Consider the following 16,196-nt stretch of genomic DNA (forward strand, 5'->3'; position numbering starts at 1 on the left):
CATAAACCATTCTGACTGCATTGTGATTCATTTATTGTATTTCCCCTGCCCTGGCAGCCAGTCCTGCACCCACGCCTCTCCCGCAGAAGCTGCTGGCACCGCAGGGCTCAGCAGAGGGGAAGGGGCACTGCTGACAACCCTACCCCAGCTGGCGAGTGTGATGGTGGCTGTGCAGGACATCCCAAGGCAGCAGTAAAGGAGGATCCAACCCATGCCAGTGAGGAGGCTTCTCAGGCAGAAGCTGGAGCTGGACCCAGTGGTGAAGGGGACACGGCCGCCACTCTCTCCCACCCCATGGCTGGATGCTCTGGTGGAGATTGAAGTCCTTACTCTGGGTGACTCCCACGCAGACACCACTGCAGCCGCCCCCCACTGCCCCGTGGGACCATCAGTGGCTGTTTTGGGGGGCACCTGGGTACAGAAGTGCCCACAGGTTGGGTGTGCTGGGGCTCTATTGGTGACCCAGCATGATTCCATCATCCCGCAACTGCTTGTCGCAGCCACTCCACTCGAAGGCCTTGGGCTCCACCTGCTCCCCCACCAGGGATGGACACCCCTGTTCCCAAGGGATGCCCTCCGGCACTGCCAATGGCCGCTGCTGCACCCGCTGGTGGCTCTTCTGGTGCTGCTTCTGACTGCAGGTCTTGCCGCACTCACTGCACTTGCAAGGCTCCTCATCAGTGTGGAGGAGCTGGTTGGTGGTCAGGGTCTCATCGTGGAAGGCCCTGGGGAAGTGGGCACAGGCAAAAGGATGCTACCAGGAGTGGATGCGCTGGTGCCTGACCAGGCTGCGCTTCTGCGTGAAGCTCTTGCCACACTGACCACACTTGTAGGGCTTCTCACCTGTGTGGATGCGCTGGTGGGCAGTGAGTTTATTCTTGGCTCTGAAAGCCTTGGGGCAGTGGGTGCACGCAAAGGGACGCTCCCCGGTGTGGATGAACTGATGTGTGAGCAGGTAGCTCTTCTGGCTGAAGCTCTTGCCACACTGACCACACTTGTAGGGCTTCTCACCCGTGTGGATGCGCCGGTGGGCATTAAGGTCATTCTTGAATCTGAAGGCCTTGGGGCAGTGGGCGCAGGTGAAGGGGCGCTCCCCAGTGTGGATGCGCTGGTGGCTGACTAGGCTGCCCTTCTGGTTGAAGCTCTTGCCACACTCACCACACTTGTAGGGCTTCTCACCCGTGTGGATGCGCTGGTGGGCAGTGAGGTCATTCTTGGCTCTGAAAGCCTTGGGGCAGTGGGCGCAGGGAAAGGGGTACTCCCCAGTGTGGATGCGCTGGTGGCTGACCAGGCTGCCCTTCTGGTTGAAGCTCTTGCCACACTCACCACACTTGTAGGGCTTCTCACCCGTGTGGATGCGCTGGTGGGCAGTGAGGACATTCTTGGATCTGAAGGCCTTGGGACAGTGGGCGCAGGCAAAGGGGCGCTCCCCAGTGTGGATGCGCTGGTGGCTGACCAGGCTGCTCTTCTTTTTGAAGCTCTTGCCACACTGACCACACTTGTAGGGCTTCTCACCCGTGTGGATGCGTTGGTGGGTAGTGAGGACATTCTTGGATCTGAAGGCCTTGGGACAGTGGGCGCAGGCAAAGGGGCGCTCCCCAGTGTGGATGCGCTGGTGGCTGACCAGGCTGCTCTTCTTTTTGAAGCTCTTGCTACACTGACCACACTTGTAGGGCTTCTCACCCGTGTGGATGCGTTGGTGGGCAGTGAGGACACTCTTGGATCTGAAGGCTTTGGGGCAGTGGGCGCAGGCAAAGGGGCGCTCCCCGGTGTGAATGCTCTGGTGGCTGACCAGGTTGCCCTTCTGCATGAAGCTCTTGCCACACTGACCACACTTGTAGGGCTTCTCACGCGTGTGGATGCGCTTGTGGGCATTGAAGATACTCTTGGATTTGAAGGACTTGGGGCAGTCGGCACAAGCAAAGGGGCGCGCCTTGGTGTGGATGCCCTGGTGAATTACCAAGTTGCCCTTCTGCATGAAGCTCTTGCCACACTGACCACACTTGTAGGGCTTCTCACCTGTGTGGATGCGCTTGTGGGCATTGAGGACATTCTTGTATCTGAAAGCCTTGGGGCAGTGGGTGCAGGCAAATGGGCGCTCTCCGGAGTGGATGCGCTGGTGGCTGACCAGGCTGACCTTCCGGGTGAACCTCTTGCCACACTGACCACACTTGTAGGGCTTGTCACCCGTGTGGATGCGCTGGTGGGCAGTGAGGATATTCTTGTATCTGAAGGCCTTGGGGCAGTGGGCGCAGGTGAAGGGCCGCTCCCCAGTGTGGATGCGCTGGTGGCTGACCAGGTGGCCCTTCCGGGTGAAGCTCTTGCCACACTGACCACACTTGTAGGGCTTCTCACCCGTGTGGATGCGCTGGTGGGCACTGAGGACATTCTCGAATCTGAAGGCCTTGGGGCAGTGGGCGCAGGCAAAGAGACGTTCCCCGGTGTGGATGAGCTGATGTTTGAGCAGGCTACTCTTCTGGGTGAAGCTCTTGTCGCACTCGGGGCACGTGACAGGCGTCTTCTCCATGCGACCAGGTGCCGGGATGGGATGGAGCAGGGAGCAGCCCAACAGGACCTCCTGGCTCCCACCCAGCTTGGGCATCCCCAGGACCAGGGCACTGGGTGCCGACAGCTCCTCAAGCACTTCCTCAGCCTCCCTCCTCATTCCAGGGCCACCAGCTGCTGCAGAAGAGAGGCCGGGGTCACTGTCAGCGACAGCACACGATGTGGGATGCTTCACCATGGGAACTGGCAAAAGCACCAAGCCAGCCCCCCACCCTTCCTGCCTGAAGCACACAGCTGATGGTCAGCAGCTCCCTGCACCATGGGACAGCAGAGGAACCTCACCTGGCAGCACCGGGACATGGAGCATCTAGTGCCAAGGGGACAGTGCTGCAAGAAACCGTCACCCCACCACATGCCACCCCCCGGTACCCACCTGCAAAAGGGGTCTGGTGCATTCGCTGCGCACTGAGAGGGTCTGGCATGCACTGCATCTCTTCCTGCTCCATCTTGCAGATGATCTCTGGCTTGGGGGTGGGCCAGCCTGTCCAGAGCAAAGACAGAAGCAACCCCTCCTGCACTGCTGGGACAGCAGCACCAGCTCCCCCCTGCCCGCAGCCCCACCATCTCCCCTTGCTCTGCTCCCCTCTCCTGCCCCACTTCTCGGCGCCTACAGCCTCCTCTCGCCTCGCCCTTGTCAACTCGGACACTCTCCTGAAGACTGGATGCCTGGGAATGGCTCAAACCTGTGCCAGGGGAGGTTTCAGCTGGACACGAGGAAGCATTTCTTTACCGAGAGGGTGGTCAAACACTGCAACAGACTTCCTACAGAGTTGGCTGATGCCCCAGTCCTGACAGTGTTTGAGAGGCGCTTGGACCATGCCCTTAGTGACACGCTTTAACTTTTGGCCAGCCCTGAAGTGGTCAGGGAGTTGGACTTGATGATCCTTGTATGTTCCTTCCAACTGAAGCAGTCCATTGTATATTATTCTATTCTATTCTGTTCTGTCGTATCCTATTCTCCATACCAATGACCACTCTCTGCAGGGTAACACCTGCCATCACAACAGCTACGTCAGGACTTGGCCAGTAACAGCAGCAGCGGGATTTTCCCTTTCAAGGGCTCCAGCTCAGTCAAAGACCTGAGCTCCGGATCCACCCACGCCTGGCAGTGCCAGAGACAGTCCTCACCCAGAGAGGCGACCGCCTGGTAGTTCTCCAGCATCACCTCCCGGTACAGTCGCCGCTGCCAGCCCGCCAGCTCTGCCCACTCCTCGGGGGAGAAGTAGATGGCCACGTCCTCAAACGTCACCGACATCTGCAGCAAGAAGCACCACTGGCTCAGCACACTCTGCCTCACACTCGCTGAACACCTCTGCCCAAATCCTGCCGCTGTTGGGCAGGGCCCCGGCAGCACCGGGGGCTCCGGCATCCCAAGGGCAGCACTGGGAGAGCTCGGAGCACCCCGTGCAAGGGAAGGGCCAGGGCAGAGGGGCGGTGGGTGCACAGCCAGCCCACACAGCAGGGTCACCGGGGCTGCGCCTGACCCCCACCTTGCCGCAGCAGCCCGGAGCCCTCCCGTGCCGCTGGCTCTCGGCGGGGAGACGGAGGCACACACAAAGAGCGATCGGCAAGACGCAGCTGGGATGCTCCGGAGGCCGCAGGAGGGGCCTCTCCCGTCACCAGCCGCCCCGGCGCAGCACGGACAGACGGTCCCTGCCAAGCACAGCACTGCTGTGAGCACAGCGGGCCAGAAGCTCACTCACCTGCCAGCAGCTGCCTTCCCTTGCCCCCAAGGCCTTCAAACCTGCCGCCACCAGCACCGACCGCGGAAACGGAAAAGGCGGCCCCGGGAGCAGCGTGGCCGCGTCAGCCCGGGAGCCCGCCCGCTGCCGGTGCAGCACGGGAGGTGTAGTCCTGCCGCCCGCCTGGCCCCGCCCGGCCCCGCTCGGCTCGGATTGGTTTGGGGGGCGGCTGCTGCCCAGGGCCCCCGGAGGAGATGCCGTTCCCCCCCCAACCTTGCGTGCTGGAGGAAGGCGGCTGCGGAGCTGTGCGGGCTTTTCACTGCCCGACTTGTCGCATCTACATCGTACCCAGATCTTACAGCTTCCAGTGAATCACCACCACTTCTCCTGCCTTTGGGAGACAGAGAGAGATACAGAGAGAGAGAGAGAGAGAGATCCGCCCAGAGATATCATCCCTTACACATCTACACGGGTTTTGAAATCTTTCAGCAATGACACTTGTCCCAATTGCCAAGTTGAACCTCCCCTGATGCAGCTTGAGGCCATTGCCTCTCGTCCTGTCGCTGGTTCCTGGGGAGCAGAGACCAACCTCTCAAGAAGAAGAGAAGGTTTCCCCTCAGCCTTCTCTTCTCCAGCCCTATAGCTGGGCTTGTGACCAAGAGCCGGACTGGACCATGGATGCTATTACACAGGTGATCCATGAATGTGAAACCTACACTGCAATCAAGCAAGCCAAGTGGGTGAGGCCCCTATGCTATGGAGGACGATGGCTGAAATAGAAATCTTGGCAGGCCTGGCAGGTTGATGCTATCACACTCCCACAAACACGTCAGGGCAAGCACCATGTGCTCACAGTGGTGGAAGCAATCACCGGATAGCTGGAAACCTCTCTCGTGCCCCATGCCAACATCTGGAACACCATCCTGAGCCTTGAAAAGCAAGCCCTGTGGAGATATGGAAGACCACGTGGTGAAGGGCTCCAGAGCGAGGGATCTTGCTGGGGGAACCTTTTCTAAGGGGCAGCCCCACGCATCATGACTGCCTCAACGAAGAAAAAAAGAAGGGTAATTGTCATAGGCGACTCCCTTCTGAGAGGAACAGAGGGCCCGATATGCCGACTGGACCCATCCCACATGGAAGTCTTCTGCCTCCCTGGGGCCCGGGTGAGAGATATCGCTAGGAAACCCCCTGGTCTGGTGCGGCCCGCTGACTGTTACCCACTCTTCGTTGTTCAGGTTGGCTGTGACAAGGTTAGGGACAAAAGCGCAGGGGCAATCAATCAAAAGGGACTTCAGGGCTCTGGGGTGACAGGTTAAGGGAGCAGGAGCACAAGTAGTGTTCTCCTCTGTCCCTCCAGTTGCAGGGGAAGATTAGGAAGGAAGAGGAGGAGTCAACAGATCAATACCTGGCTCCAAGCCTGGTGTCACAGGAAAAATTTGGGGTTCTTTGATCCTGGGTCAGTTTACCTGGCACCAGGCCTGCTGGCAACAGATGGGGTACGCCTGTCGCAAAAGGGGAAAAGGATCCTAGCTCAGGAGCTAGCAGGGCTCACTGATGGGGCTTTAAACTAGATGGGAAGGGGGAAGGGGATAAAACCAGGCTAGCTAGTGAAAAGCCTGGGGGTGGCAACTCAGCTGCTAACAGACTGTGAGCTAGGGAGGACCTTCACTCTGCTGAGTCAGTGAGGGTACGGAGCAGGGAGCTGTGCGGCAGCAACGGTGCAGCTTCATCGGTGGATCAGCTCAAATGTCTTTCTGCAAATGCACGTAGCATGGGGAATAAACAAGAGGAGCTAGAGATGTGTGCACGTCTGTGGGGCTATGAGGTCATTGGAATAAGGGAGACGTGGTGGGAGCTGGCAGGGTAGGGGAATGGCTGCTCCGGAGGGAGCTGGGCATCGGGTGGGGAGAAAACAGCGTTGTGTGTTCCTGGCTTTGTGTGTTCCTTGTATCAGTATTACTGTTGTTACCGCTCCCTCCCTTTGCTGTTCCGTCGAGCTGTCTCCATCCCCACCCCCGAGTCTCGCCTCTTCCTTCCCATTGCCCTCCCCAGCCCAGCGCAGGAGCAGCGGGCAAGCAGCCGCGTGGTTCTTTGCTGCCGCCCGGGGCTGAAGCAAAAGCTCAGCAAGTGCAAGCAAAAACGCGCCAGCTGGTTTTCCCCTGGGAAGAAGGAAGGAATGGCTCTCCCCGAGGCAGCCTCTTTGGAATGGGCCGAGGTGGGCTCGGAGGTGACGGCAGCAGCTCCGGCGCGCGGCTGCGGGGATCGGGGTGGGAGCGGTGGGGACACGGCGCTGCCGGCTTCTGCCAAGCCCATGGGAGCGGCGTGCGGACAGTCGGGCGGTGAAAAGCACGCGGGGGTCACCGGCTGGTCCCCACCACACCAAACCCTTTCCTGGCTGCATTAGCCCAGTGCTGTAGCAGCCCAGATAGCTGCCGAGGGGCTACCAGGCCTCGGCCGGGGAACAAAGGGGACCCGCCATGCCTGCGCAGGGGGTTGAGATTGGCCCCAATTTGCCGGGTCCCCTGAAGTACGCCCAGCAATGCAGACAGTCCTGGATCATCCCGGCCTTCCCGCTGCACCCACTGCTCCCCCACGCAGCCGGCGCTGGGTGATCTGCACCGCTGTCCTACGACCTGCAATCCCAGCATGCACAGCCCCCCACAGCTCAGCAGCTACTTCCCCCATGCCATGGGCACCCCTGAAAAGCCAAGGTGCCTTTGCACGCCTGAAGCCAAACCTAGGACCCAGGCTTGGAGGGACGTGGCCTCCAACTTCACGTCCAGCTGTTTGCGCGAATAGAGGGAAACTTTGGGCACAAGTGAATTTGTGCTCCTGTCTGACTGAAAAATAAATCTAAAAGCTGATGGGAAGAGCAGGCGGTTCCCAGCGAGGTCGGGAGGCCCCAGCACAGTTGCTTCCTCTCGCGGAGATGAGCCCTCACCCACGTCCCCACGGCTCCATTGGGACCCTGCTGCTGGCTGAAGCCCCAGCTGCCCACTGCAGCCCCCAGGCAGATCCCAGCCTCTCGCTGTGTTCCAACAAGAAGGGGCCAGCAAAGGGGTTCTCTGCTCACGAGCAAGGGGACGTCAGCCCTGAGGTGCTTCCGCCAGAGAGCAGTAACACCCGCTGTGCTGCCATGGAGCTCACTGCTTGTTGTCAGCAGCAAGAAGCTTTTCATTTACTATCTGGGAGCCAAAATAAAGTAGCGTCTTCCCCTCTGTCCCATAAACCATTCTGACTGCATTGTGATTCATTTATTGTATTTCCCCTGCCCTGGCAGCCAGTCCTGCACCCACGCCTCTCCCGCAGAAGCTGCCGGCACCGCGGGGCTCAGCAGAGGGGAAGGGGCACTGCTGACAACCCTACCCCAGCTGGCGAGTGTGATGGTGGCTGTGCGGGACATCCCAAGGCAGCAGCAAAGGAGGATCCAACCCACGCCAGTGAGGAGGCTTCTCAGGCAGAAGCTGGAGCTGGACCCAGTGGTGAAGGGGACACGGCCGCCACTCTCTCCCAGCCCATGGGTGGATGCTCAGGTGGAGATTGAAGTCCTTACTCTGGGTGACTCCCATGCAGACACCCCTGCAGCCACCCCCCACTGCCCCGTGGGACCATCAGTGGCTGTTTTGGGGGGCACCTGGGTACAGAAGTGCCCACAGGTTGGGTGTGCTGGGGCTCTATTGGTGACTCAGCACGATCCCCTCATCCCGCAACTGCTTCTCGCAGCCACTCCACTTGAAGGCCTTTGGTCCACCTGCACCCCCACCAGGGACAGAAACCCCTCATCCCAGCGGATGACCTCTGGCACCGCCAATGGCCCCTGCTGCACCCGCTGGTGGCTCTTCTGGTGCTGCTTCTGACTGCAGGTCTTGCCGCACTCACTGCACTTGCAAGGCTCCTCATCGATGTGGAGGAGCTGGTTGGTGGTCAGGGTCTCATCGTGGAAGGCCCTGGGGAAGTGGGCACAGGCAAAAGGATGCTACCAGGAGTGGATGCGCTGGTGGCTGACCAGGCTGCGCTTCTGCATGAAGCTCTTGCCACACTGACCACACTTGTAGGGCTTCTCACCTGTGTGGATGCGCTGGTGGGCAGTGAGTTTATTCTTGGCTCTGAAAGCCTTGGGGCAGTGGGCGCAGGCAAAGGGACGCTCCCCGGTGTGGATCAGATGATGTCTGAGCAGGTGGCTCTTCTTGCTGAAGCTCTTGCTACACTGACCACACTTGTAGGGCTTCTCACCTGTGTGGATGTGCTGGTGGGCAGTGAGGAGCTTCTTGGATCTGAAGGCCTTAGGGCAGTGGGCGCAGGTGAAGGGTTGCTCCCCAGTGTGGATGCTCTGGTGGCTGACCAGGCTGTCCTTCCGGGTGAAATTCTGGCCACAGTGACCACATTTATAGGGCTTCTCACCTGTGTGGATGCGCTCGTGGGCAGTGAGGACATTCTTGAATCTGAAGGCCTTGGGGCAGTGGGCACAGGTGAAGCAACGCTCCCTGCTGTGGATGCGCTGGTGGCTGACCAGGTTGTCCTTCCGGGTGAACCTCTTGCCACACTGACCACACTTGTAGGGCTTCTCACCCGTGTGGATGCGCTGGTGGGCAGTGAGGGCACACTTGGCTCTGAAAGCCTTGGGGCAGTGGGTGCAGGCAAAGGGACGCTCCCCGGTGTGGATGAGCTGATGTGTGAGCAGGTAGCTCTTCTGGCTGAAGCTCTTGCCACACTGACCACACTTGTAGGGCTTCTCACCCGTGTGGATGCGCTGGTGGGCACTGAGGTCATTCTTGAATCTGAAGGCCTTGGGGCAGTGGGCGCAGGTGAAGGGGCGCTCCCCAGTGTGGATGCGCTGGTGGCCGACCAGGCTATCTTTCCGGGTGAACCTCTTGCCACACTGACCACACTTGTAGGGCTTCTCACCTGTGTGGATGCGCTGGTGGGCAGTGAGGTCATTCTTGGCTCTGAAAGCCTTGGGGCAGTGGGCGCAGGCAAAGGGGTACACCCCGGTGTGGATGAGCTGATGTCTGAGCACGTTGCCCTTCCAGGTGAAGCTCTTGCTGCACTGACCACACTTGTAGGGCTTCTCACCCATGTGGATGCGCTGGTGGGCAGTGAGGAGCTTCTTGGATCTGAAGGCCCTGGGGCAGTGGGTGCAGGCAAAGGGGTACTCCCCAGTGTGGATGCGCTGGTGGCTGACCAGGTTGACCTTCAGGGTGAACCTCTTGCCACACTGACCACACTTGTAGGGCTTGTCACCTCTGTGGATGTGCTGGTGGGCATTGAGGACATTCTTGAATATGAAGGCCTTGGGGCTGTGCACACAGGTAAAGGGACGCTCTCCTGTGTGGCTGCGCTGGTGGACGATGAGACCCTTCCTTTCCCTAAAGACTTTGGGGCAGTGGCTGCAGGCGAAGGGCTTCACACCAGTGTGCACATGCTGGTGCCTGGCCATGTTATGCCTGGAGGTGAACCACTTGCCGCAGTCGGTGCAGCTGAAGGGCCGCCCGATTGTGTGCCTCCGCTTGTGCTTGGTCAGCGCAGTCTGGCTCTTGAAGCTCTTGCCGCACTCGGGGCACGTGGCAGGGGTCTTCTCCATCCAACCAGGGGCTGGGATGGGATGGAGTAGGGAGCAGCCCAACAGGACCTCCTGGCTCCCACCCGGCTTGGACATCCCCAGGACCAGGGCACTGGGTGCCGACAGCTCCTCAAGCACTTCCTCAGCCTCCCTCCTCACTCCAGGGCCACCAGCTGCTGCAGAAGAGAGGCCGGGGTCACTGTCAGCGACAGCACACAACATGGGACGCTTCACCATGGGAACTGGCACAAGCACCAATCCAGACCCCCACCCTTCCTGCCTGAAGCACACAGCTGATGGTCAGCAGCTCCCTGCACCATGGGACAGCAAAGGAACCTCACCTGGCAGCACCGGGACATGGAGCATCTAGTGCCAAGGGGACAGTGCTGCAAGAAACCCTCACCCCACCACATGCCCCCCCATCCCCATCGGTACTCACCTGCAAAAGGGGTCTGGTGCATTCGCTGTGCACTGAGAGGGTCTGGTATGCACTGCATCTCTTCCCGCTCCATCTTGCAGATGATCTCTGGCTTGGGGGTGGGCCAGCCTGTCCAGAGCAAAGACAGAAGCAACCTCTCCTGCACTGCTGGGACAGCAGCACCAGCTCTCCCCTGCCCGCAGCCCCACCATCTCCCCTTGCTCTGTTCCTCCGTCCTGCCCCATTTGCAGGCTCCTACAGCCTCCTCTCGCCTCGCCCTTGTCACCTCCGCCACTCTCCTGCAGACTGGACGCCTGGGAACGGCACAAACCTGTGCCAGGAGAGGTTTCAGCTGGACACGAAGAAGCATTTCCTTACCGAGAGGCTGGTCAAACACTGCAACAGGCTTCCTACAGAGTTGGCTGATGCCCCAGTCCTGACAGTGTTTGAGAGGCGCTTGGACCATGCCCTTAGTGACACGTTTAACTTTTGGCCAGCCCTGAAGTGGTCAGGGAGTTGGACTTGATGATCCTTGTATGTTCCTTCCAACTGAAGCAGTCCATTGTATATTATTCTATTCTATTCTGTCGTATCCTATTCTCCATACCAATGACCACTCTCTGCACGGTAACACCTGCCATCACAACAGCTATGTCAGGACTTGGCCAGTAACAGCAGCAGCGGTATTTTCCCTTTCAAGGGCTCCAGCTCACTCAAAGAGCTGAACTCCGCATCCACCCCAGCCTGGTGGTGCCAGAGAGAGTCCTCACCCAGAGAGGCGACCGCCTGGTAGTTCTCCAGCATCACCTCCCGGTACAGTCGCCGCTGCCAGCCCCCCAGCTCTGCCCACTCCTCGGGGGAGAAGTAGATGGCCACGTCCTCAAACGTCACCGACATCTGCAGCAAGAAGCACCACCGGCTCAGCACACTCTGCCTCACACTCGCTGAACACCTCTGCCCAAATCCTGCCGCTGTCGGGCAGGGCCCCGGCAGCACCGGGGGCTCCGGCATCCCAAGGGCAGCACTGAGAGAGCTCGGAGCACCCCGTGCAAGGGAAGGGCCAGGGCAGAGGGGCGGTGGGTGCACAGCCAGCCCACACAGCAGGGTCACCGGGGCTGCGCCTGACCCCCACCTTGCCGCAGCAGCCCGGAGCCCTCCCGTGCCGCTGGCTCTCGGCGGGGAGACGGAGGCACACACAAAGAGCGATCGGCAAGACGCAGCTGGGATGCTCCGGAGGCCGCAGGAGGGGCCTCTCCCGTCACCAGCCGCCCCGGCGCAGCACGGACAGACGGTCCCTGCCAAGCACAGCACTGCCGTGAGCACAGCGCGCCAGAAGCTCACTCACCTGCCAGCAGCTGCCTTCCCTTGCCCCCAAGGCCTTCAAACCTGCTGCCACCAGCACCGACCGCGGGCACGGACAAAGGCGGCCCCGGGGGCAGCGTGGCCGCGTCAGCCCGGGAGCCCGCCCGCCGCCGGTGCAGCACGGGAGGTGTAGTCCTGCCGCCCGCCCGGCCCCGCTCGGCTCGGATCGGTTTTGGGGGCGGCTGCTACCCAGGGCCCCCGGAGGAGATGCGGTTCCCCCCCCCCCCCAACCTTGCGGGCTGGAGGAAGGCGGCTGTGGAGCCGTGCGGGCTTTTCACCGCCCGACTGTCCGCACCCCGCTCCCAGGGGCTCGGCAGAAGTTGGCGGCGCCGCGTCCCCACCGCTCCCGCCCCCCTCCCCGCAGCCGCCCGCCGGAGCTGCCGCCGTCACCTCGGCCCATTCCAAAAAGGCTGCCTCTGGGAGAGCCATTCCTTCCTTCTTCCCAGGGGAAAACCAGCTGGCGCGTTTTTGCTTGCACTTGCTGAGCTTTGGCTTCAGCCCGGGCGGCACCAAAGAACCACGCGGCCGGTCGCCCGATGCTCCCGCGCTGGGCTGGGGAGGGCAATGGGAAGGAAGAGGCGGGACTCGGGGGTGGGGATGGAGACAGCTCGACTGTAAGAAATGTATACCCATACGATTTGTTCTCAAACCGGCAGATGGAGAAAGAGGAAAAGCCCCCTCCCTCTCCTTTGGTGTTTGCTTTATCACTGCTATGCAAGGACTGCAAAGACACTTCCTGACACATTAACAGATAATTTGCTCATCAAATGGAGCTGGTAGCCAAAGATTTTCGTATTTTGCTAAATGTCCATACCGTAATGTTGTTTAACCATAGCAAGGTGTATCCTGTTATGTTAGCTGTAAATCTTGAGCGATATTCTATTGTGATAGCTGTAAGCCTTGAAATGCACATTGACAAAATACCAAACCAAATCTCAGAGTATCGACATCCTGCTGAGCAAACAGGCACGAATCCTTCCTGCTTCATGCTGAACCAGCATGACCAAATATGAAAAGAAACTGATCCACAACGCGGAGGAAAACTATAACCTTCATTCTCATGACCCCCAGAGGGACCAGGATGACCCCCTAGCAACAGTACGTGCAGCCGCAAAAAAAATATACCAGGATGTGCCACATAGATCCCGGAACTACTATACTATAAAGAGAGACTCTGATGGGGGGTGAGGCGCGGACCGTTGGCGGAGCAGGAGGCTCCCCTACCGCCCAGCGCTGTTTTGCCTGCTTCATTGCTTGCTTAAATAAATTCTATTGCTAATAAATTCAAAATTGATTAATTAACAATTGGCTCTTCAATTTGAATTCGTCACGGGAGGCGAGCTTCTATAACAAGTTGGTGCCGTGACTCGGATACAGGTTAATTTGGTTTGGGATCCAGACCCTAGGGAGGCGCCCCATCCCATCTTCGGATGGCCCCTGAGTGGACGACTCCTTGTTCCAACACCTGTACTTCCGAACCCTAAATTTAAGGAAGCAGGCAAAAGAAACTGCAGTACCCTGTAATTTTTGTGCACGAAGAGCCGAACGAAGACTCCAGGACGCATGAGTACTATTAAAGGTTTCCGTTCAGTTGGGGTCGGTTTCCCGAGGTGCGACTGACCGAGATGTCCACCGGACTTAGTAGTCCACCGGGCAAAGCGAGTGTGGACCCTCTTATAATGCGGTTCCCGTTGCCCGCGAGGGCGTGGGCCACGAACAAGGGGAGCATGTGTGTGAGTGTACGGAGGCACCTCGGAAGATGGGACAGGGGAAAAGCAAGCCCTCGGGACCCATGGGGAGGGGGAGGAATACCCCCAGGATGCCCTCTAGAGCTGGTGATGAGGTATTGGGATAGCTCACTGAGGAAGAAAAATAAGTCTAAAGAGGTATTGGGATAGCTCGCCGAGGAGGAAGGATAAGTCTAAAGAAAAGATGATCCATTATTGTATTGAGGTCTGGGGAGGGAAGCCTCTCACAAACCCGCAGGTACTTTGGCCCATTTTTGGGTCATTTGAGGACTGGGTGTGCCAGCAATTAAGTATATGGGTGAACAGTAAGAGACCACCAACCAGTCCTGAGGAAAGGGAATACGCAAGTATGTGGATAGGATTGGATACTAGAACTCATTTATTCCCTTTTAAAAGAGAAGAAGAAGCAGAAGCAGGAGTTATATTTGGTATTGTCATGATTATTGTTATAGGCTGTGAAAGTTTGGTGTCGTGCATTGTGAGAAAGATCATACCATCTAACACTATTGTAGCACCTAATAATGGGGCCTTGATGTTTGTATGAAGTGCCTGGCTAGCCCCAGAATGTATGTGTATTATTGTGTTGTTATTGTGTGTTAAAAGTGCTGGGTGAGTGACTGGGCGAGCGAGATGCAGCCTGACTGCAAAGCGAGAGCAGAGTTCTGATCCGCAGTTTTGTGTTCTCTGCGAGGAGAGCAAGCCGGAGACTAAGGAAGCGTGTGGCAGACTGTGAAACAGGGTTGCTTGAATCAAGTATTAACCCCTGGTGTTCTGAACATGGGGATTTTTCATGTAACTCGGGGTTTTTTTTGTGTTTTGTTTGTGAGAAAAACGTTTGGGTATTATTTAGAGACGATTGTCAGTGTGCATAATGTGGAAATTAGTCTGATTGGGACAGGGCTGATCACTCAGGCCGACTTAAGCAAGCGATTTGAGGAAATTTAGGAAAAATTAAAAATCAGTGAAATTCAGGCAATAAAAGTATAGCTAGAGAGTTCTTGTTGTTACATGGGAAGGGACATAGGACAGAGTAGCACTGTGGTCCCTCAATGTGGAGCTCGTACTAGCTCCTGTCCACTTTGTCACCACTGTTGCCTATTTGTTCACACTCAGTGTTCAAAGTGTTAGAAGTACATTATTTTTGTCACACGGAAGACAGGGGTTTTAGGTCAATAATTGTCTTGAATTTAGGTGTATTTGCTGTGGGGTGAGTACACTTCTGCACCTTCTGCCTTGGATAAGCTATTAGTGCTGTCGGTTTAATTAGACCGTATTCCTTAACTAGCAAAAGAGGAAGACGGGGAAAGCCCCTGCAGGATACACTAGGAGAGCAAACCATTAAATGAATAATGAGAAGTTAACAAAGTGGAAAGACAGTGGAAAAGAGCCTTTTAGGTTGTACTTTAGTTCACTGAAAAAAAATATAAGAGGACCACCAGGCAGGAGAGTGAACAAAAAGAGACCTTAATAAAGTATTGTAATCAGTGATGGCTTTAGTATAAATTAGATATTAAAAAAAATAGCCCCCTAATGGAATCCTGAATTATAATACTTTGTTGCAATTGATGTTATGTTGTCTCGGTGCCTAAAGTATAAAAGTTTGGTTAAAGCCCTTTGGGCTGTATTTTGCATAAAATAAGAAAAAAGAACAAGAAAGTTGAAAGGATGTTGCTCAGCGTGTAGTATAGGGCAAAGATGTACTAAGTTGGATAAAATGAAAGATCCTGGAGGGATCATTTATCTAACCTGCCAGAACATTATTCATTGGGCAGTCAGCAAGTAATGCAGAAACTAAGAGCGGCAGGAATTTGGAAAGTTTACTAGACGAGGCTTGGAGAGTGTTTAGTAACAGGGAGGAGGAAAAAAGAAAAGATGAGCAGATGTTGTTAGCAGCGTTACAAGAGAATAAAAGAAGAGCTTTACTATATATCATCTTGTCATTTGAGATGATGTATGATGATTTCGGAAACCAAATAGAGGATCCAAAGGTAGAAAATACCCTTCTAAGGGAATACATAATTGAATTAATAAAAGGAAGACAAGAATTGAGAAAGAAAGGGCTGGTGGTACAATGACCTCCCTTAGATATATCTATACATAAAATTCAGCCGGGAGATCAAGTATTGATAAAAACATGGAGACAATCCTCATTAACCCCTCGTTGGGAAGGGCCTTTTGTTGTTCTTCTCACCACAGATACGGCAATTCTACGGCTGAGCGGGGTTGGACTCATGCATCTCGAGTCAAGGGGCCGGTGGAATCCACTCCCACCAAATGGACTGTAACATCTGAATCAAGAGACCTTCGGATAGGGATGAAAAAGATCGGCACCAGCGAATGAACCATCCTAGAAGGGAAGGGAGAGACAATCTACACTAGTGGTTTCAAATACCCCCCGCCCCCCAAAGGTACTTTACGGAAAGTACACTTTGCACCCTGGAGTAAAGGGAAAATACCTGATCAAACAGGAGGGGCTGGACTGTATAAGTTAATAGGAACGTCTCAAGTCCTCCCTCTATGTTGTGAAGTAGAAACAGAAATACCTGAAATGCTCAAAATAGAAACATTTGGGGGATACCTTGTATAAAACACCCCACTTCTAGACATTCGGGTTGGGTAGTTTGTAAATGCGTAAAGTGTAACAGAAAATGGTATTGTGTCTCGTGTAAACGACACTTTTATTGTAGGAAATGTAGAAAACACCCTATACCTACTAGAATCCAGCGAACAGAAATATACGGATTGATTTGTGGTCGGGAATTGTTGATACCAAAACCAGGGAGATATATGAGACAGATTGGAATAAAACAATAAACCAGTGTACTGCCAGGTTCGCGTGGAAGCAAGCCAAGCGGAGTATT

At 56.5% G+C, this 16,196-nt stretch overlaps 1 protein-coding gene across 1 annotated transcript; it reads right to left on the minus strand.

The window, feature by feature from the left end:
- Nucleotides 1-11,122, minus strand: LOC142361232 (uncharacterized). The gene is given in 5 exon segments (XM_075420068.1): nucleotides 1-2,378; nucleotides 5,156-5,157; nucleotides 8,254-9,983; nucleotides 10,247-10,354; nucleotides 10,996-11,122. Coding segments are annotated over 5 exon segments (3,894 nt in total). The 3' UTR covers nucleotides 1-451.
- Between the last annotated feature and the right edge of the window lie 5,074 nt (nucleotides 11,123-16,196).

This window comes from Opisthocomus hoazin, chromosome 4, assembly GCF_030867145.1.
Source record: "Opisthocomus hoazin isolate bOpiHoa1 chromosome 4, bOpiHoa1.hap1, whole genome shotgun sequence".
Taxonomy (NCBI): Eukaryota; Metazoa; Chordata; class Aves; order Opisthocomiformes; family Opisthocomidae; genus Opisthocomus; species Opisthocomus hoazin.